This window comes from Patagioenas fasciata, chromosome 3 (assembly GCF_037038585.1).
Source record: "Patagioenas fasciata isolate bPatFas1 chromosome 3, bPatFas1.hap1, whole genome shotgun sequence".
Classification (NCBI taxonomy): domain Eukaryota; kingdom Metazoa; phylum Chordata; class Aves; order Columbiformes; family Columbidae; genus Patagioenas; species Patagioenas fasciata.
In genome coordinates this window covers 32,937,522-32,959,465 of record NC_092522.1, presented here as the reverse complement: position 1 = coordinate 32,959,465, position 21,944 = coordinate 32,937,522, and the positions used below count along the sequence as shown (strand labels likewise).

Below are 21,944 nucleotides of genomic sequence, written 5' to 3'. Positions count from 1 at the left end.
TATTTTGGTAGCCATTTCTAGCAAACGCATTTTGAGTATTACTAGCTAACCCACTCTGAATTTACTGTTGTTGAATAGCAATCATTTTTGAATTGGTGTCACTAAGTCAAATGCTTTACAAAAGTGGGCCAACACAGCAGTCACCTTTATCAACGAGATCCTGTCAGAATAATATCAATCTATTTGACAAGACCTAATTTCTGTGAAATCATGCTGGTCAACATTAACTGTATTCTCAGCATTTAATTCTCTATTGAAGTCCATCATCAGTTGACCTGTTACTGTCTTGAAACTCCATGCCTAAATATCTGTCCTGTATTTCATTTCCCGACTCAACCATCTTATCACATACAACAGCAGCAGAACATTGTCCTGATTCTCTGGAATTTCACGGATTTTCATTTAAAATCAACATCATCAGTCCAGACAGGTTTGTGAAGAACCTCTTGAGACTATCTGTTTCAATCCATATATATTAATATATTGAACACTAAAAAGTAGTTCTTTTATCTTCCTCACTGTGGGGCAAAAAGTTTTATTGTTCATATATATAGTGGCATCCAGGTTTGCTGTAAATTACAACCATGACATCACTAAGTATTTCTACATTTTCTGCACTGTAGAAAATTCTGCCTTTTCTGCTGAGAAACCGACCTTTTGCTAACAGAACTGCTCTTTTTTCCTGTCATGAAAAAATTACTTTTCTCTGCTTTTAGGCTAAATGAGAACAGTCTCTGGGATAAGAGTTTTAATCTAACGACTTGATCTCAGCCATCAGATTGTACAAGCAACCTGAAACCTTTTGGCTAGTTAAAACAGAGAAATGTCTTCATTTCAAGTATAGGTAGTTGAACATCTTTCAAAATCCGTGTTTAAACCAGACAGATATGTTGCTAGTACTAGACAGCAGTAAACATACTTTTCTGCCTTTTGTTTGCAAATGTTGACTACAGAGTACCTGCATAACAAGAAGGCATCACATCAGGGGTTGGGCCACTGACAAAATCTGAATATCTGAAGATTTATATAGAGTGCCTAAACTTCAAACAGGATTCACGCATGATTTTCACCCAACCCGCAAACCTGGCACAGTGCACATTGGAGAGACATCCAGTCTCTTGGGTGGAAAAGACATTTTCCAGTGATCAGATGTAGCCAGAAGCTCCTTTGCATAAAGCAGAAGAGCGGGAAGAATCCTTCAGTCTCAGTTTGTCCTGTAAGTTTATAAAGCTGGACATACCATTTAAGAACTGGTTATTTGGGGTTTCTTTCTCTGCTAACATCTATTCAGCTCAAATATTGCAAATATGTGGGAAGAAATTCTCACTGATGAAGATGCAACATGCTCTTCCCTCTGAAAATATGCAACTTTTACTGGTACTTTCCAAATAACAGCAACAATCAAGAAACAAAGCAAATGAGGACAAAGCTCTTTTTAAAATTTTATTTTAAGGCCAGCATACAAAATCAGATTTAGTGGAGCATGAAATTCTTGTCCAAGTCACTGATTTAGTAAAATAATCAAAAAGTGTTTAATGGCTTCATCAGAACATGTATTTGCCAATAATAAGCAGAGAATTTTGCAGAGTGAATTCATGTTTGTAATATTTCTTTCCACGCTGCTAAAAATACCATCTCTTTTGCATGTTTCCGATTAATGCCTTTAAACACAAGTTTACAGAAATACACAAATACTTTCCTGCCACAAAGTAATTTATTAGACAAGTTAGGGAAAATTAAAAGGGATTTTTTTTTCATAGAAGATATGTTTAAAATGTACATATTTTTTGTTTCTTTGCAGGAATCACTGGTGCTGTACCTTGGATAGCCCAATATATCTGACTGCTATTGTATCTTGATTTATCCAGACAGTATCTGCCCTATGGGAAATAGTTGAACCTTCCAGGCTTCACAGACTGCAGCAATGGGGAAATATCAGCAACACAACCCATGTTGATGAAACAGGTTACTCTCTCCAGTTAAATGATACCAATTCCAGTCATACTAATTGAAGTTTTTAAAAATAAAATCTGTTCAATACAGTCTGCAGTATTTAATGATAAATGTTTATTTTGGCTAGTGTAAAAGCTGAATAGTTAGGAAAATACAAGGTACCCAGAAACCACAAAGAGAATTCAAGCTTTTTGTTAAGCAAATTTGCAATTCACACTTGGATTTGACTCTCGTTACCGAAAATTGAATCTCAGTTGAGCTGACGTTTCGTCCCCAACTCACTGTGTCCGCATATAGATCTAGCTAGAAAGATGTTTTACTACAAATGTGCACTTCTTGAGAAATAAATCTATTTTTTCATGACACAATATAAAAATATATAAAAAACCTATTCAAGGGCCTAAAGAAACATGGAAAAGGCCAGCACTGAACCTTACTTATGTTAGATGTATCTATAGTTTTTCAAACTCAGCAGCTCTGGAGTTCAGGAGGAAATTGTTTTAGAAAACAATTAAAGCCAGGGAAGCAATACAAATTTTCTGCATGACTAATTGACACCTGCGTTATAAGTTTTATCTTGTAGCACAATCAGTAGTTGCACTTTAAGGAAAAAAAAAAAAAAAAAATGTAAAAAAAAGATTGTTTCTGTCCTGCCTTCACCATTGGAAGTATTACTCCTCAGTTAGAGCACAGCCATACCAACATTTGATCTGGCATTTGACTAAACCAGTGGGGCAGAAATGTCCAGCAGGGATGACGGAAAAATTACCAAGAGAAAAAAAACCCCTCTCAACGCAGATCAGCTGCCAAAAATATTTAAAACTTTTTCTATCAGTGACTGACCTGTTTTAAAAGATACTTCCTCTCTGCCCTTCCAAATACTTGTTTACACCTCTCCAGACATTTCTGACTTCTCGGTCAGTCATGTTTGTGGCCCTACTCTGAGGGAAGATAAATAAACAGAAAAATAGGAGCTTTTAATAAAATAAAAGATAATTTGACTATTGGTCATAAAAATAATCATAATGCGGCTATCATTTTAGACAGTCATATCATATTTGAATAAGCTGAATGAAACTAAGTTAAATGTTGTTCAGACAAATGAGTTGTAAAAATGTATGGCAGCTTGTTGTATCTGTCCCTGACATGTGTACCAGTGAGGCAGAGGTGTGAGGCATACCTATACTGCATGTGTACACAAGGGGGTTAGCATTTGTTTTAATGTTAGGGGATTAGGTTTTGCAGATTCTAAGTGGATTAACCCTTCTAGAACACACATGACTAACTGCCCAACACCTAAAAAAATATTCAGTAACCGTTAAGATAAATGGGAACATATGTAAGAAAATCTCAAATACTTTGTACTAAAAATAAACTTTGTACTAAAGCCTAAAGCCTAGGCTTTAGGTGCTCTCACTTGATCTGTCTTATATTCAGAATTATAAATTTTTTCATTTTTTGGGGTAGGAGGAGATTTGGCAGAAAGTATCAGCCAGCGTGCCCACTGATATAAAAACAGCATAGGATTCTTATTCTCGAGTAAACCCTTTAAGCTTATGAATCATGTTTTATTATAATTTCCCAGTCCAGCTAGCAATCTATGTGATCTCTGAATCATTCCATTCTTGCTTCCAACCAGAAGTTAAAGCATGCATCAAAATCTGAAAATGGTTTATTACGTACGAGAGCTACAGGCAGCTGAAATAGTTTTACCATTCCTGAAATTGTCTTACTATTTTTTCACCTCCATCACTCCTAACAGCTAAACCCTGGCACATGACATTCTTTGCAACAGTGTCCACAATTAAACATGTTAAACAAAGGTAATGACAGAAGAAACACAGTATGTGATGCACATGCATATCCATCCTAATTCTTACTTTGTTATTATTTAAAAGCAACATATTTAAGATACAAAAGGACAACTAAACAGTTACACAGATCTATGACTGTTTTGCAGTTTTCAGTAACAGTACAATATGCAAATCTCTCAACTATATGATTCACTACAGCTTTAAGAATATAACTTGTGACAAAAGCTGCTACCTCAACTTCTCATTTTATGCAGCTTATAGAAAAATTTCAGATGTGACCCAGTTATGTCACAACCATTTTCAAATTGTGATCCTTCAAAAAGTAACTATATAAAAAAAGCACCTTCTTACTCATCACATCTACTCCCCATAGATAGCCAGGATGAGATCTGCTGACTTGGTTACAAAAATAAAGGTTCTACTACTTATTAAAATTTCTACTAACCTTGCAAAACTAACATAGCTGAGGAGAACAGGGAGCTAAATTATTTTGTATCTTCAGTGGAAATATTAATAACTATTTTACACTGTAATACAGCTCTAAAATAACTCATCAAAGATTTTGAGTGGGATCAAATAGCAGCAAAGGCACTTCTGCCTGCAGAAACATTTTAACAGATACATGCAATAAGGAATTAATTTAGCATTTTGTTAGAGATTAAGTCACCATTTGCCTTTGGAAAGGAACTGTTTTACATGAAAACCGAGCATGATCTATGAAAATCAATGGGACTCTCAGGAAGCAATTTTCCGTTCAAGTTGTTTAGTATACATCTTTCTCCAGTTCTTGTGTTTGCCTTCTGTCATTTTAATAAGACTCTTACATATTATCCTACAAATCCTAAGATTTGACACACTGATTTTTTTCCCCTGCTACTAATTGTTCCTGTTCCAGTACCTCAGTTTGATTTTATCACCCTACCAGACCCAGAACACAGCAAAACAACACATCATACCATCAAAGCTATGCAGTCAGGCTTCCATAAATTCTGAGATTGGCTTAAACCTAAGCAAATTTACAGCATGGATAAGGGGAGCTTTTTTTGATGAGGGGAAAAGAGGAAATACTTGACTCTTGAGAGACAAACAGCCCCCAAAGGCATCTGAAAAATAAAATTTAACCTTAAAAGTCCATGAAAAAAACACCTGTATCTTCCCACTATGTTCCTGAAAGTGAGCTGTTCTTACTTTCATCCTGTTTCTGGGATGTGAACAGCAATCCCTTTGCCATCCACAGTCAGCAGCCTTACCAGTTACTCAGTTACTGTCATCTCACAAACTTCTCCTTCCTCTCTGTCAAACTACTCTGTTGTCATTCTTCTCCACTTTCCTTCTGAACAGTATGTTCAGCTGTACCACCTCCATCTCACTTCTATAGCTCTTGAACTTCTTACTTCATTTTCATTCTCTCAAAATAAAACTTGACTCGTTCAGAAAACCTGTTGACTTGAATTTTATTTGCAACTACAGATTTTTTATGGAGAACCTGCTCTGCTGTACGTTAGGCAATACTGGCCAAATTACAAGACCTGAAAGACATGTATGTGTTAAAAGCTGGAGGCGATTTGGGATCCTCAAAAATATTACAGAGAAGTAAATCACACTATTGCCAGCATTAAGGAAGTCAAGCTCTAAAAAAGTCACAAATTTGTTTTAATAAACACTCTTTTGAAATGTATGTTTTCTCTACATTTATCAGATGTTCTCAGGTTTAAGGTTTGTTTGTTTGTGGTTTTTTTTTCAAATGAAGCTGAATATGCATTTTCACACAATCTGAGAAGTATTAATAAATTCAACAGAAAAATGTGAGGGTCTGCAATAACAATCCTGTGAGTATTTTAAGCTGACTCCACTTTCTCCCCTCAGAACAAAATAGAAATGAGATATTAAAAGTGTAAAAAACCCTTAGCAAATGTGACTTTAGACTTAGATTTCCATTACTGACACAGAAGAGTATCTGTATATAGATGTATCTGTATCCAGATATATATAAAAACATACAGAGAAACACAGAGAACCACATTATTTGTTATGCTTCTGACTTTTACTGCCCAGAGAGTCATCTATCGCAGAGGCCCTATTTCTTCAGTCTGAATTGCATGCCTGAGGCAGAGGCTTAAGCCAACACTTAAAGTCAGGTTTGGAGAACAAGCCACAGGCAGGAAAGGTCACTTTTTGGTTTCTTTGTCATGTTCCCTCAAGACATATTAAAAATGTATATTCTTCATACCAGAAGCTCTTCGGTCTGAAACCTAAGGTTTCTTTACTCAGACATCACAAATAAATCAATATTGATATTAACAATACAAAGATATATGTATCTCATAATCTTCTCATTTCCAACGCCTACCTTCCCCCAGGCCTCAGGTAAACGCCCCGATCAAATCTCTCCACGGAAAACCTTCCTGGTAGTCGATTTCCCAAGATGAACAGAGCCCCTAAATGAATGTTAGGAACTATGTTGCCTCTTCCCATTGCATGACATAGAACGTGCATCTTGCTGGATTATGATCTTGGTAGGAGGATGGATGTTCCTGTCTTATTGCATTTGCGCCATCCGCACAGAGCTGCCTCTAGTGGAGGCCATGTTAATTTAGGGAATGGGGGATTCTGGGGATGCATTTATATTGTGATTCTAACTTCGGAGTTTAAGACCATCCAAAGTCAAGTGTGGAACAAGCTACTTTTAAAAGATATTTTGCACACCAGGGGTTTTATTTGAAAGACAGGAGAGTGAGCAAAAAGAGTTTTAATTACTGCATGTCATTCTACCTCTTGCTTTGGTAATTTCCCTGTCACACTTCAATTAAGTTTTAAAAATTGTTGAGAAGTGCTTTTGATAAACTCTGTATGAAATGAAACCTTACAAGCTCCAGAAAAGGTAGTATGCATGTAGGCTACATCCATCCTTACATAACCATTTACATCCATTTACATATATCCATTATCTTAAATAACCAGAACCATTCTGTGGCCTTCAAGCCAACTGAAGAGTATGGCCAGAGTCCTTACTTATAAATCCTCCTGCTCTCCAGCACTGTGGCCATCGCCAGACTGTCTACTGGCAACAGCCCCAAGCTCTCTGGTGCTAATTCCTCAAACTGTGCCAGGCAATTGTCTGGCACAGGCTGAAATTGTTGTAGAGAATAGGAATTCAATAGAGGAGACACAGCTCCAGAGCCCAGGAACATAACCTGGCACTGCTTAAATATTATCACTAGGGACAGGCTTCTGGGAGTTATTGATGATGGGAATAAACTGCCTGGGCAGAGTGAATCCAGCCCAGAAACTTGGAGGACGTGGCCTGTTTAGAGAAGGTAAAAAAAACAATTTGTCATCAGAGGATTTCTTTTGCCCGTGTGGAGCTTTCTGTTAACTATTTATTTTGGTTGCAAGACCAACAAACCATGTTTCCTTAGACTGCTTCCTTTTCCTGGTCCCTTGTCTGCTGCACATTTTTTCCTCCCATCTCAACCTAGTCTCATTCACATCTCATTTCTCAGTTGTCCCTTGTGCAGCTGACCACAGCTTTTCCTCTGTGGCTTCTAAAACTGCTTCCTTTCCCTAGACCATCTTTTGCAATCTTCCTACTTGGATAAGTATCTTCATATTCCTCTTTGGCTATGTTTGTACTTCTGGTCTTCTCTGTATCTCTGGACCTGTATCTCTCATCTGTGGCTAATCTTTCTACAAACACAGCATAGCTACTGCACTGAGGACTCACAGATCTATCACAAGCTTTTTTGTCCAAAATGAAATCCTGGTGGCTCATTCACATCTTATATATGACTCAACTCAAGCCTGACAGGGTTAAAATAAAGCTTTCACTCTTCAACTAATAACCCCTCCTGTTTTTCAGCTACCACTAGTGATATTACCATACATTGCTTTCTCTAGATTTTTGCATATGAACATGAATAGCATACCTAGTACGTTTCCTTCATTCAGAGAAATACAACTCTCATCTATACTCCAAACATGTCTCAATCTACCAGATCTTCATAAGTGTGATCTAGACCCCCACATCCATTCAGAGAACTTCAGCAAATACAATTTCTTAAGTCTACTCTTTCAGGTATGTCACATTTTTAATTCATTCATTGGGACCTCCTTTCCTTTTCACATCAAATAATTGCTTTTACAGAATCATATCTGCAATCCCTAAGTCAGCAGTGAAAAGACAACTCCTCTCTGAGCAGCCCATCACTTCAGATACTGTTATCGACTTACAAGATTTCCAAACACCTTTGCATTTTCATTGTCCTTTGGAGGAATTCCCAGTCAGCATCTATTCTATTGTTCTCCTTCAAAACACTTCTTAAAATTGTTCTTTACTGATTAAGTATAGTGAAGTTTCAGCAACAACAGCCTACTATTATGCTGACCAATGTAATCTCATTATTTTCCTTTGCTCTTTCCAGTCATTTGCTTTGTCATGTCTGGTCCTTATTGTAAGCACTGTAGACTTTTTAGTATTGTGTCTTCAGAATGAGTTCCCAGGTGCTCTATTCCATAATCAAGTTTGGTAAGCACACATCTAAGCCAGCCTAATAATGAGCGTGAATGTTACAAAGTTTGTACTTGAGTTAAAAATTTCATCTTGGTCTTCCTTATTAAGAATGAAACCTGTATTCAGCAAAACACTGTAACACTGTGATACAGTGGAAGCAATGATAACTAGTAACACCGTAAATGTTGTCTTACTAGCTGCAGCTCATGCCTTACAGCTCAAATATAAGAAGACTTGAGCATCCAGGACTTTCTTATAAAGAGCAGAAGTGGATGTTCCTAACTTTTAGAAACAGGGTGCTTTGCGTCTTGATGAGGAAACTTTACAAGCCTTACCAAGTAAAGTGTAACAGGAAACAGCTGATTGCAATTGATCTCATAAAAATCAATCTCTTTTGATTAACAAACTGCCCTCTGGAGTAATTATTTGCAATCTATGGCAAATATAATTACATGTTTTTTGTATGAAAATACAAGTACCTAATTTAGTGTTTTATGTCATGGGAACCAGTTTTAATGTGGAATGCCAAAATTACACACCAATGCAGACAGCATCTTGGTAAGCATAACCAAGCTCAGGCAGAGATTTACTATTTAAAAGCTTTTAATGGAGGTTCTTCCCTCTGGTCTCACTCGCATTTTGATCCCGGCAGGGGGGGAAGCAAGGGATGACGCCATTCCAAAGGCCCCTGCCAACCGCAGCTGTCCCAGCGAAACCACGCCGGTATTGCTTCCTTGGGGCAACAGGTCAAGACAGAGCCTGCCAGATTATCGAGGAGAACAGGCTGAGACTTTCTTTTTCCGCGCTCGCTCGCCTCATGTCACGTTTTCCGGGTGTGTGGGACACCGCCAGGCGCGCGCTCGCCCCGTCTGGCCTAAACCCTGCAGGAACACGAGCCGCCGCGAACGCCTCACCACCCACGTGATGTCCTGCCGCGAGCAAGGACGAGTCAGTGCCCGCCACCATCCAACACTAACGCCACCTCTGGCAGCACCGGACAGAAAGCGCGCAAAGCCACGTCAAGCTCCCGGGAGTGCCCGTGCTTCCTCTCGCTCCCTGCCGCCTCCGGGAGCGCGCCGTGCCCGTGCTTCACCTCGCTCCCTGCCGCCTCCGGGAGCGCCCCGTACCCACACCTCCTCTCCCGAACAGCGAAGGGCACCCTCCCGGCCACCTTCCGCTGGAGCAACTCCTGGTTGGTTGCCGATTGACCCAATCCGAAGTTGGGGCTGCGCCGCCGACCTTGCATGGAGCATCCCATCGGCGGCACGGGGTGGACTTTAAAGCGTGTTGGTGCCTGAGCGGGCCCATTCCGAGAGCGGAGCCAGCAACACCCCCTGCGGAGAATGGTTCCGCCCAATACGTAGCGCTGCCGGTGGAGTGTCGGCGCCTGCCCTCCCCTCGTGCGCATGCGCGCTAGTGCGGCGCCCCCCTCACGTGCTCCTTCGCGTCCGGCGCGCGGCGGTCATGGCTGCGCTGCTGAGCTCCGCGGGGCGACTTCGGGCGCTCTGCCCGCGCCTCCTGCCCCTTCTCCGCCAGCCCGCGGCCGCCGCCGCCCGCCCGCCGGCTCCCCCTAGGTGAGACCCTGCGCCGCGGGGCCGGCCGGCAGCTCGCTGAGGCGGTGGGAAGTGCGGCGGGGCCGGCTGAGGCGGCGGTCCTCGTGGCCAAGGGCGCTGCCGGCTCGGCCGCTGCGTGCACCGGTAGCCGGTGCTGCGCGGGCCCTTACGCGCCATCCTGTGGGGCTGCCGGCGGGAGCGCTGCGGCCCGGCCCCTGGGCTGCGCCGCGGGGGGAGCTCAGGAGCAAAGGCCGCGGGGCAGCGCCGCGTCTCTCCGCCTGAGTCGTGGGTCGGCGAGGGCGGCCCAGGGCTGCGGGAGCGTCGCTCCGCAATGGTGTCTCGTCAGGGTGAAACGCAGGCAGAGCGCTTTGCTCTCTGTGGAGAGCGAGGGGCACTGGCCGGCAGAGGTTACTGGTGTTGTGGGAAGAATTGTGCAGGAGGGGAGTCGAGGAGGAGGAGGAGAGAGACCAGGCAGAGATAAGCAGTGATTGACAGTGGGTAACCCCACGGTTAAAATCTGGGCTCCTTCCCCGTGTCTGTCAAGACTCCGCTGGGCCTCTTATCAGGAGGAATCTCTTAATTTCTTTGCTATGGTTCCCTGTATTCTGTCATGCAGGTAGAGTGGAAAACTCACCCTCGTTGTGTACATGCCTGTTGCTGCTTTGACGATGCTAGCATGTGGTTGGTGCCCTGCAGGAAGTTTAGAGAGTCAACGTTTCCTTAACACGAGTACTTTTTTTTTTTTACAGTAATAATGTTAGTTCTAGGAGAGCTAAGCTTTCTTCCCAGTGGTGATGCAGTATAGCTTCACATTTGGGATCTTTTTTGTTTAAAGCACATACCCTTGGATGTAGAAGTGCAAAAGGCTAAGCCCTGAATACATGAACAAACATATCAGAATTCATTTTTATAGGAAACATACAATATTTTAGGGGTTTTTTTGCATCTGTTTATTTAATAAAGCATGAGGGTGATCTTAGCATTCTGTTCTACAGGCAAGTTAGTTGCTTCCATAATGTTTTGCTTATTTACTTGTCCTCAGAAGGAAGCACCTTGTATAGGTGATAGCTATGTCAAAAAGTTTAGTATTTACTCTTTGTAATTTACGTAGGGAGTATGCTGTTAGAACTATATGAAGTTTTGTGCAAACTTTTTAAACATCAAGGTTACTTAATTGCCAGCAGGTTCCCAGACTGCTTGTTAATGACTTCCAAATGTTGATGGGGCTAGATTTTTGGTTTTTACTCTTTCCCCTGTCTTAAAAGAGGGAGTTGGGAATGGCTTGGGATGCTTAGCTTTCGTTTATGTAAAATTACTTGCTGTGATTATAATTACAGTTGTTAACTAAAAATTTGCATAAAATTAAACAATTAAAATAATTATACATAATTTGCAAAAATAAATGCCTGGCTAAATAGAAGTTTAGATCCATTTTCTCCAAGGATATGAATGTATGCTCTATTTCTTCCAGTGTTTGCAAAATCTAGTGAGGATTCAGTGCTGATGAGTGGGAAGGGGATATGTGTTTCTGGTGTGTAGAAATATCACCTCACAAACTATTCAGATAGCAGCTAATGTTGCCGTTAGTCGTGGAGGTGGGAAAAAAGTATCAGGATGTAGATTTAATTGGTGTTAGTGAAATTGAAATTAATCTCATTAAGTGTCCAAATGATGCTATAGACGAATACTTGCATAGAATCTGAGAATAAAAAAGCGTTAAATGTACACACTGAGTTTAATGAACTGACATAACAAGTTAGTGTTACCAAAGGGAGAAAGTTCTTCTGTTTTGCTTCTGCCTTACTATAGCTCTGGTGGTCCCTCGAAGTCAATGTGACTTAATTCCTGGTAGAAAACAAGAGCAGTTTTCTGCCATTCTAGATAAGTAGATACATTCAGCAGAGGACTTGGTGAGTTGCAGAGCTGGTTCAGGGGAAGGGATGGGAACAGAGGAGAGTCAGCAATAGAGAGCTCCCAGATGAGAGTTTTGCCACCAAAATAAAGGAGTTGTTGTGACCTGCATTAGCTTTAGTGCTTATCAAACCTATTATGAGCAGATTTTATTCTGTAGCCTGACCGAAATCTCGCCTAAAAGCAATATAGTTTTCTGCTGGCTTTAGTGGTTAAAGTGTATCAGATCGTTAAATGCTAAAGGTGGTGTGAAGGGTGGAGTAGACCTGTGCAGGAAGGACCAAGAGCTAAGAAGATGTCTGCTGTATAGTTGGCAACAGGACCACACATTTAGTTAGCAACAAATCATTAATGAGCTTTTCTACTTTGTGGTCATTCATCTGACTTTAGTTTTCCTCAACTAGAGGCTGAATTTCCTAAATTAGTTTGTTGCAGGAAGTAATGTTCACTGAAATTCACATGACTTGATGAAGGACTATCGGTGCTATTTTTTTCCTAGAAGTGCATTTCTTGAAAAAGCTTGAAGTGCTTTATGTGATGATAATTTGTCTCTAACAGTTGTGGATTTGTTGTTGTTTCTTGACCCCAATGATACTTTTTTTCTTGTGCCAAATTATACTTTTCTATATTTTCAAATATATTTGGGGTTGTATGTGGTACGGTTTAGTGATCATGCTGAAGACACTTTAATTCTCAGGCTAGGTTTAGTTAACTGTGTGAGAAAGGTACTTGGAAGAGAACACATTCACAGGGAGTGGCAGTGGTATTTATTTCCTAGCTTTTAGGTTTTGGTCTAAACTGTGAGTTATTTTGGAGTGAGACTGAGCAGCATACCTGAATTTGTGTGTTCTTTCTGTCTAGTAATTTAATTCCTTAGATAATTTTTCACCTAAAATCTTTGTCTTACTGCCCCTTTACTATTAGGGTTTAGGCATCCTAGTGCACAAGTGATACTGTGGGACCAAAGTGTAAAGCAAAGGTAACGTTTCTAAACTAAAATTGTGCATATAAGCATTTAATCTCACTTCATTTTTTTACCTTAAGTAAATTCATTGTTGTGTTTTTCTACTTAAGCCTTGGTTTCTGTAAATGGACTTCTTTTGATGAACTGGAATGACATACAGACAACATTTAGACTTGGTGTACTTGCTGAGATGGTATTTTGAGACGGAAATGGAGTCTGCTGCATTAAAGTCCAGAGAATATTGATAAAACTCTAATTGGAATAGTGGGGAAAAAAACCCACAGTTTTAATAGTAGATAAATAAGGAATAATCCAGTATTTCACAAGATAACTGGGTAAATTACAATATGTTTACATGTGCTTGGTATAGTTGCTTTAGCATTGAACATAATAAAGTCAGTTCAGAGGCAGGTTTAAAACTTTCACTACAGTAATGGTTGCAGAAAAGTTGCAAATCAGTTAGCGTCTTTAGAGATGTGAAATAGCAACCATTCACATTCAAGCAGAGATTTTATCAAAGCATCATGTTGCTCTAATTTTAATCTAAACTTCTGAGAATGGGTTAGGACAGTAGATGGATGTCCAATTGCATTGGATGGTTGAGAAGGATTTCATAGCAGATCAGATCTAGGACAAATTTACTATTTCACTTGTACCTCTAGTACAAAATGTAAAATACACTGAACTATATGTCATCACTCTCATGCCATGCAATTATTACAAGATAAATAAGTTGTGACAGACCAATACAACAAACTTGAGATCTACAACAGCAAACTTTAGCACTGGGCTGATTTATGCGATACAAATTATTTACTGGAACTTTGTTCATAGAAGCTTCAGTAAGGGAAGAAATGCTTAAATTTGCTGCTAGTAGCTGACTGTCAAGAGGGCTGTAACAAACCTCTAAATCAATGAGTGTTTAGAGCAGTTTTTTAATAACATAAGAATATCTTTTGGGGACTTTATTCTACATACTCTAGATTATTATTTTATGGTTTGATGCTACAGTGTGCTCCTGCAGGAAAGTTAGTGTTGGGAAGAAGGGTATTGCTAGACTGCAAAGAAAAGACTTTCTGACAGCTCAGCAGGTTTCATTGGATCAGGTAAGGATCCAATGAACTCTAAAAGGGTGGGACCACAGGCAAAAGGAGAAGAGGGAACCCTGTGTGATATTAGATTGGTGCAGCTCTATTGCTGAGCTGCATTTTCAGATGTGTGAGAGCTAGGATGCTCATCCTGAAATTGACACCCCATCTGTCCTCAGAGAAAAGAGCAGCAGGCTCCTAAGGCATAGTTCATAAAAGTATAGCTGAGGAAGAAAATCAAGTGGAATCTCTACATGTCTCTCAAGACATCTTTGGCTTTGCTGTCACTTCTTCAGTTTGAGGTTCTCATCTTTGAGTTTAAATGTCAGTTTTTGGGACTGAGGAGCAAAGCGCATCTCCCCAGACAGGAAACTGTACTGTCATGAAACCATCTGCTTCTTGCAAGATCTGTGTTCCATTTAGAAGAGTGATTACTGATAAAATTGCAAAGAGGGCACCGCATGAAATGGTTTTCGAGTTGTCCTTGTAGAGACTCTTGATGTTTGGTACACTGTGGTGTACTTGTACAAGATTGAATCATGTTGGTGAGATGAGGCAGAGAAAATCCTTTTAAAGAATCTTGTTTCAGATTTGAGGGGATTTTGATTTGAGCATTGGGTAAGAGGTCAAGTTAAAAACCTACATGATTCATGTTTTAATGCGTGGTACCTTTTTTTATTTTTAGTTAGCTGCAAACAAGTTGCTTTTGTCTGTTCACTGTCATACTCAGCAATCCATCACCAGTGGACAAAAATGTAGAATGCTGGATTAGTTTACATTAGCAAAATGGTAGACTTAGTGGGCTTTAAATGGAGACAAGGCATTCAGTAGAGTTGCTTTTTGATAATATGAAACAGTCATAGTGAAGTTTCACAAGCTGCACTGTTGTTGTCATTATTGTATGTGTTTTACTGATGGATGTAAAATGTCTAGAGACTTCGAAAGAAACAGCACCAAGCAGAAGTTTCTCTGCTTTTCTTCTTGCAAATCACTTAGGCAAAGTTTCTAGATATTTTCCAAGAACTTGAGGTTTCTCAGTCTATATGAAAAAGCATTTTTTTTTCTCTTGTAGAGTCCTGCTGTATCTCATTGAAACAACGATGCAGTGGCCTGAACATTGTGGCCTTTTCTTTTTTTTTTTCTTTTTGGTATGTGACCGCAGCTAAGTTGGGGGAAATACTGTTTAGCAGTCATATGATTCCTGCTGGGATCTCAGGTGGTATATTTAGTCTTATATTTAGTAAATTTAACTGATGTTAAGTCTGTAGTGCTTTTATGTACAGTAGTGAATTTCAGCTCTTTTAAGTTTAGCATTATTCACTTTGAGCATGGCTCGTATTTTGAAAATTATTTCCTACACCATTTGCTTGTTTGGTTTAAAAAACCCGAACAAAATATTCAGTACTTTTCTTTAAAAAAAGCATAGCAACCACCTTATTGTGGCTCTGATAAAGGGAGGCAAATATCCTTATGGTCAAACTCTGTTTTGTTTTGGTTTTTTGCTAATGTTTGGAATTGGTCAAGTTTTACAGAAAGAAAACTCTGTTGCTGCCAGGGAGATCATTAGAACAACCTACTTTTTGAGTTTTTGGAAAGATCAGACACTTACTCAGGCTGGTGTGTTAAAATGTGTTCCTTTAGTAAATCAAAGGCACTGCCTTTAGTCTACTCTAGAGAAATACAGAAAACATGTAAGTATATGTAAGGACAATACTAGGATTCTCAAACTCTTGCAAACAGAAATTGGGGTTATCTTAGTATAAATTTCCCCATGCACGCTTCATCTCAGCATGAGGTTTTTATGAGTTTAGCTTCATCTGCTTTCCAGATGTTGTAAGCTAAATCGGAGATGAGAAGTTACTGCTAAATAATGGGTGGCTGTATGTTGGGATTACAAACATGTAGTCAGTTTATCTCTCATATGTAGGCAAGGTCTAAATTTTTAGTCCTCCAAATTCTAGAGGCAAAGCTGAATATGGTGTAAAGGTGCAGTTGCGTAAAGGCTCAGATGTGCAAATGCTACTTCTAATCTTGTGATTGTGGGAGTAGGAGAGAGGTCCCTGTGTAGGATTTTATCCTTTTGAGCTTCTCTGGGTAGATACAAAGAAACACAGTTCTGAAGCATAGTAGGGTGAAATTACATGTGTTGGGGAAGAATCAGGTTGCTATTCCAAACAGACCTGAAGTTTATTGTGGAGCTTCATGTACTTACAAGTATAATGTTTCATATGGACAAAATCTTTAAATAACTTTTAATGGTAATGGATGAAAGTAAATACTTGGCACCCATTGCAGTCCTTGGAGAAGCGTCATGCATTTGGCTGTGTAACGTAGCATTTAGTTGTGAACAAAGTTAATAAAAATAATTGAAAAAAAATGGTTATGTTGTAAGAGTATAATCCGACATCTGGCACTGAGTTGGGATCAGCAGTGCTCAAGCCATGCATGATAACTACTTTTTTTTTTCCTCTCTTAATCTTATTTTGTAAGCTTCCAAATGAGAAAATTTTACTGTCAAAGTATCACCTTCTAATATTTCATTACAATTAAAATTACAAAAATAATATTACCAGTGTGATGCCTGATGGTTTTGGTACAGTTGCTTTTTTTTTTTTTTTTTTTTTTGGTGAGCAAACACACCATGACAAGCAGAATAATTATCTCTGTATTTTATTATTTTATGATATGTCTGTTGCTTTTCTTAGGAGTTGAATAACTGAATTTTTCCTTTTTGCCGTGCAATGTTTCATGTTTAGTGGTGCCTTATTTTCAGTACTTTTCCAGTTGTATTGTTGTCTAGCAGTTGTACACTGTCTTATATTTCTTCATGTGTTTTTTGTCCAAAAACGTACAACATTCTTTGGTCTGTATTAAGGGCCTTTTTGATGATTTCAGACCATTTCATCGAGTGATCAAGATGACTTGGAAGTCTAAGCCTCTTCTTTTAAGAGTTTGACATCATTATGGTGTCATCTAGAAATTTTTTAAGTTTATTAACTCTTCTGCTATCTAAATTGTTTAATGAAATTATTGAATGGGCATGGGTCATGCCAGTCCTGTACCAGCTGGGTCAGGGCATAACTTTCTTTAGACTACCACCAAATATGTTCTCAATTTTGCAACAAAACCTGAACAGCATTTTTTTTAGATTTCTATTATTTATTTTTAAACAACTACTGCACCCATATTTTTACAATTTAAAGTACTTTATATCTCCTTGTTACCTGAAAATCTCAGCAGCAAAACACAGTGCCAAAAGCTTGTGTATCAGTCCATTTTTCATTGATTGTGGTTTTGGAAGCTTTCTGTTATGCTCAATCTTTCATCTTTTAGAATACTGAACTCTTATTTTTTCCCCCTGTTTTTTCGTAAGTTTTATGTTCTTATTTGGTTTGTATTTCAAAGACCCAAATTCAGGACAGTAGATGCCTGTAGCTTCATCCAGCTTTTGAAGCCATGATTATTTTTAACAGATTCTTTCTATGGGATTGGCTTAGCATTACACAGTGCCTTAAACAGTGCTAAAAGTGTAATTTGTTCAAATGCCGAAAGCCTACAGATAAGGTACACTTGAGTCTTACCCTAGATTTCAGATTGATAATGGTAATTTAGGTGGATGCCAGTGGAAGTTTAAGAGTTCCTCAGGTTGTTTTATACTCTGATATGACTTTTTCCCCAACTGTCTAAAACTGAAAGTGACTCCCATGTTGCCATTCCTTCAAATGCCTTTAATCAGTATAAGCTAACAGAAACACCAGCACTACCTTTGGTAGTATCTGAGGGGATGGGACTGAATAAAAATGCCCAATTCTGCTAATTTTTTGGAAGATGAAAATAGTGTATACAGATAACACTTCATATAGGAGTATAATAATTAACAGTATGCAACCATAGTGCTTGATATAGTATAAAATTCTAAAGTGTTGTTTTGAACAGCAGCATGCTAAATGGTAATCCAGGAGAGTTTAGTAACAGATGAAACTTTAGTGTCCTCTCATTCTGGTAGCCAGCAGGTTTTGAGCAGGCACGTACTGTTTTCATCTTCGTACTTAACCTGATGGAGCTACGCAAGTGCTTTAAAATCTCAGTGACTTGACACATAGAAAATCTTACAAAGATGGCTTTCTTGAAACAATACAGGTCTTAAACTAAGAAATGTAGATATCAGTTTATAGTTACAAGTACACTATGTGGTGTAAGATCTTATTCAATAAATTACAAAGTACTATAAAACAATTGCAAACTTTTATAGAAAAAGAGATTCCAATTCTAGTGTGAAGCACATGAGTTTTGTCCGCTTGTGCTTTGATTGTTAATGGAAATCAAAGTGTGAATTTCTGTAAATTCTGTGTTGTTGCTTGTTTCGAAAGCATTTTTTCAAACCTGACTTGAAGTATTTTGAAAAGCTTTCAAATAGCCTTTTTAATGTGTATAGAAGTGTGGATGATACAATTTTCTTTGTTTATATATTTAAGAAAAAATAAAGAATTTGTAATCATTGCAGTTTCATTCTTTTAGCTATCCAGTGGCTAACTCATATTTGAGTATTGGTTTTTATGTGTTCTTAAGAATTTATTTGAGTTGTAGACATTTCATTTGATTGTTACACCCAAGAGGACTAAAAATTTAGTATTTTACTGTTATTCTTACCTTGTACTGCAGGATATTACTCTAATTAGGCTAATGATTTCTATTTTAGGGAAAGTACCCTGTTTCTGGTTATATGATGAGGTAGAAAGAGAAGAGGAAAAGGAAGAAATGAAAGAATCAGGGCAAATGACATCCTTGGAAATCTTTCTAGTAAGGGATAGCATTACTAGTAACAAAGAAGTTTGATAGTGCAAATCTAATGAGCTGCCTAATGTGAAAAGTGATGTTTCAGTTTCTTTTTTTTCCCTAGTTATTCTGATTTTGGCCACCTATTCCTAGTCCATTTGTTTTATTAGATTCATTCTGGTGGTTTTGAACATTGTGAGCTGTTTCCACTCTAACCTGATGGAATAGTAATTTTTTTTTTTTTTTAAAGTGGCTGAATTGATATTTTGCCAGGTTAGTGAGTTAAATAAGCTCACAGAGGGATCTGAATAAAATGAGTGCTAGCCCAAAGTAATCAGTGGGAACTTGATTCTGGAAGGAGACAGAACTGAGACTAAAGGAGGGGATCTCTCCTTTTTGGCAGTCTTTTTTCCCTTCTCCACTTGTTTTTTCTGTGTCCTTTCCCTAGCCAAATAAAATGGACAATTTGCTGGCCTCTGCAAAATTCTTCAGGAGGAATCTTGAGGGCATTGGGCAGCGTAAAATTTACCTGCTTGAAAACATTAATGCCAAATGGTTGTGAAGTTCCTTATTGCTAAAGGACTTTAATGCCTTCAAAAACCAAACAGATCTTCTGCTAAACTGTTTTCACAGCTGGTTTATTTAAAGAATGTTACTCCTAGAACTTGCAGCTTTCTTAGTTATCAAATCAGCATTTCAAACAACAAGGGAAAATGGTGGTCTTTGACTGCTTCCGACTCACAAGAGGCAATCAAATATTACAGTAAACCACTGGTCTATTTTTTCCACCACACTGATACACACCCCACTGATGTCTTTTCTGCTGTTTAGCATCTTGCTGCCAGTGTTGCTGAAACACTGAATTGCCAGCAAGCTTTCCTCCAGTGGGCTTCCTGTCCTGGGGCCTTAAGCACCCGTTCGTGAGAAACCAACCAGCAGGTATACCTGTGAGAAAGCTCCAGGTGTGGGAAATCGTTTTGCAGAGAGCACCAGCATTCCTCACTATTAGTTTGCCATTTCAACAAAGTGGGCAGCTGTTATTACACAGGACTCCTGGAGCATCTGTAACAGCAGGGAGTACAACCACTAGTTTTTTAAAACTAGTCTATAGAGACTTTACAGAAGTTTAGCTGAAGAGCTGGCTAGAGAAACAGAGACAAGGGGGAGGGCAATTTCAGAAGTTGCTCAATCTTCTTTTTGCCATCCAGCACATACTGCTTCCTTTGTACAGGATTCTGGAGGAGGATGGTTTGTTCTCAGTTGACCTGTTGTAAGGCCAGTTGAGAACAGACTTCCAAAAACGCTTGTGTTTAATGAGAATTTTACCTGCACAGGCTGTTCGTAATTCCGCTATGTCACAAATAGTATTTTCTTGTGTACATCAACTTGCTCTCTTTTTTTTTTTTTTTATTTCTTGCAAGCCCTTATTGTTTTTCCAGAAAAAAGAACACTTTCTCATTATGTTTCTTGTTGTCATACTTTATTTTGAGAAAATAAATATTTAAACAAACCCTTAGGTTCATGTTTGGTTTACATGGTAGGAAGCTACTTCATGCTCATTAATGTCAATTCTGAAGAACAGGACATGATCCTGTTGTTCTTTAAGCTATTGTTGTCTGAAACAGCGGCCTCTGCATTAGTTTTTCTCTATTTTAATTGAAAAGAAAGGTATGATTTGCTGTGTTGTGGAAGAGATGTCTGAGTGATTTTTCAAAAGCATGAGAGAGTTTTTGTGATGATCTGATATGTGACAATAGACTTAGAGCACTAGGGTGACTTAAAAGTTTTGAACCATTTAACTAATGAGAAACAGTTGTCACTGAGAAAATATATTGTCTTTTTTAGCAGAAAGACACTAAAATCACTTGCATTCATTTGGTTATATCAATACGGAATGTTTTTTGAGAAACTGTTCATCAGCAAGAAGTAGAGTGTATTATCTTTTCAATACTGTGTGACTAGTGTTGTTGCAAAATGACTCACAGAAGTGTGATCTGTTTGTTTGTTTGTTTTTATTTAAGCAGAAACATTCTGTACCAAATAAGGTTCCTTACAGTTGCACCTCAACAGGAGAAAAGTGTTAAAGAAGAACGAGTTTCAGAAACTCAAACTAGACAGACCTGGCAGTTTGACTGGGCATTAAACAAACTGGATAACTCTGTCAGAAAAACCGGCCGCATCCCTAAAGTCCTTCTACTAAAAGTTTTCAATGAAATATGCAAAACAGGTAAGTTGCTTCCAGTTAAAATACAAGCTAAATTTAAAGCTGTAATATAACGATTCATCAAACCAAGGAAATTATTTGAAAAAGTTCTGATTTATATTTTGTCATTGAGTGTTAATGTGCTGCATATGTTGATGATCAGACTATAAATGCTTTAGAGATGTTATTTTACTTTGAATGCACACGTTTACTTTTCTTTTTGTCTTTGGGAGTTGATAATTATTTTAAAAATTCACTGTGCTTCTGAGAAATCATATTGTCTTGATTGATGTGGATTTTTATCTGATCATGTTACACCTTCCTCGTATAGCTGTGCTGTGAACTCTGAACAGGGATCGTATCTGTCTTACAGAGCATATTTTTAAAATGTCTGTAATAAACCAAACTGTCCTTCAGTGGCAGTTTTAAAATAGAACTATACAGGGAAATGTGGATGTGATCCCCAAGTTCCCCCATTCCACGGTAGCTGTGGCTATTCATGACAAGAAGGCTTTTTTTTTTTTTTTTTTTTTTTTAATAAAACAAAAATAAACAGCTGAGGCATTGTTCATCCTGACAGATTTGATACCTCTTTGGTTAAAAAAAGCCAGGCTACATTACTGTTTTGTAAACCAGGTGCCACAGTTGTTGAGGTTCTGTGCAAGTTAGGATGAGTAAATGGAGGTATTTGCTAAAAATACTAAGTACTACTGCCAATATCTATCAATGACAGCATGTATTGTTTTGGTTTAGTTTTAAACATTGCTGTGTATTGCTCTGGACTGTTACTGGCTTGTACACCTGGGATTGCTCTTTCAAAAGTTTTGCAGTTCACTGTCTAACAGCTGAGTCTTCATTTTTCTTTTTCTGTTGAACTTAGTTTTTTCTTTGTGCTTGTAATATCCTGTCTGATTCTGACTGCTTTGTGTTTTTTAGGTATAAACTTATAATTTGTGAGTGTGGGTTGACAGGAATTCTGTCTTTAAGCTTATCTGCTAAATCACAATTCTTCTGATCTTTGACTAGTTACAGAGTTTTTAGGAAGTCATGTTAACAAAAAACTTGTTTATAGTGGTTTCCTTTGGCTATGTAAGTACGCTTGAAAAAACTCATAGAGATTCACAAGAGATTTAACTAGGATACTATTAAAATAAATGACAAGTATTTCCATA

At 38.5% G+C, this 21,944-nt stretch overlaps 1 protein-coding gene across 2 annotated transcripts in view; it reads left to right on the top strand.

Moving 5' to 3' along the window:
- Window positions 1-9,699: 9,699 nt before the first annotated feature.
- LRPPRC (leucine rich pentatricopeptide repeat containing) overlaps window positions 9,700-21,944 on the top strand; it is a 91,863-nt gene continuing 79,618 nt past the window's right edge. The window contains exons 1-2 of one of the 2 annotated variants that reach the window (XM_065834541.2): window positions 9,700-9,851; window positions 20,594-20,796. In XM_065834541.2, the coding sequence (XP_065690613.1) occupies window positions 9,742-9,851; window positions 20,594-20,796 (313 nt within the window). In that variant the 5' untranslated portion in view covers window positions 9,700-9,741. Of the gene's footprint in view, window positions 9,852-20,590; window positions 20,797-21,944 lie in introns of both variants that reach the window. The other variant, XM_065834540.2, reaches the window with a different exon arrangement.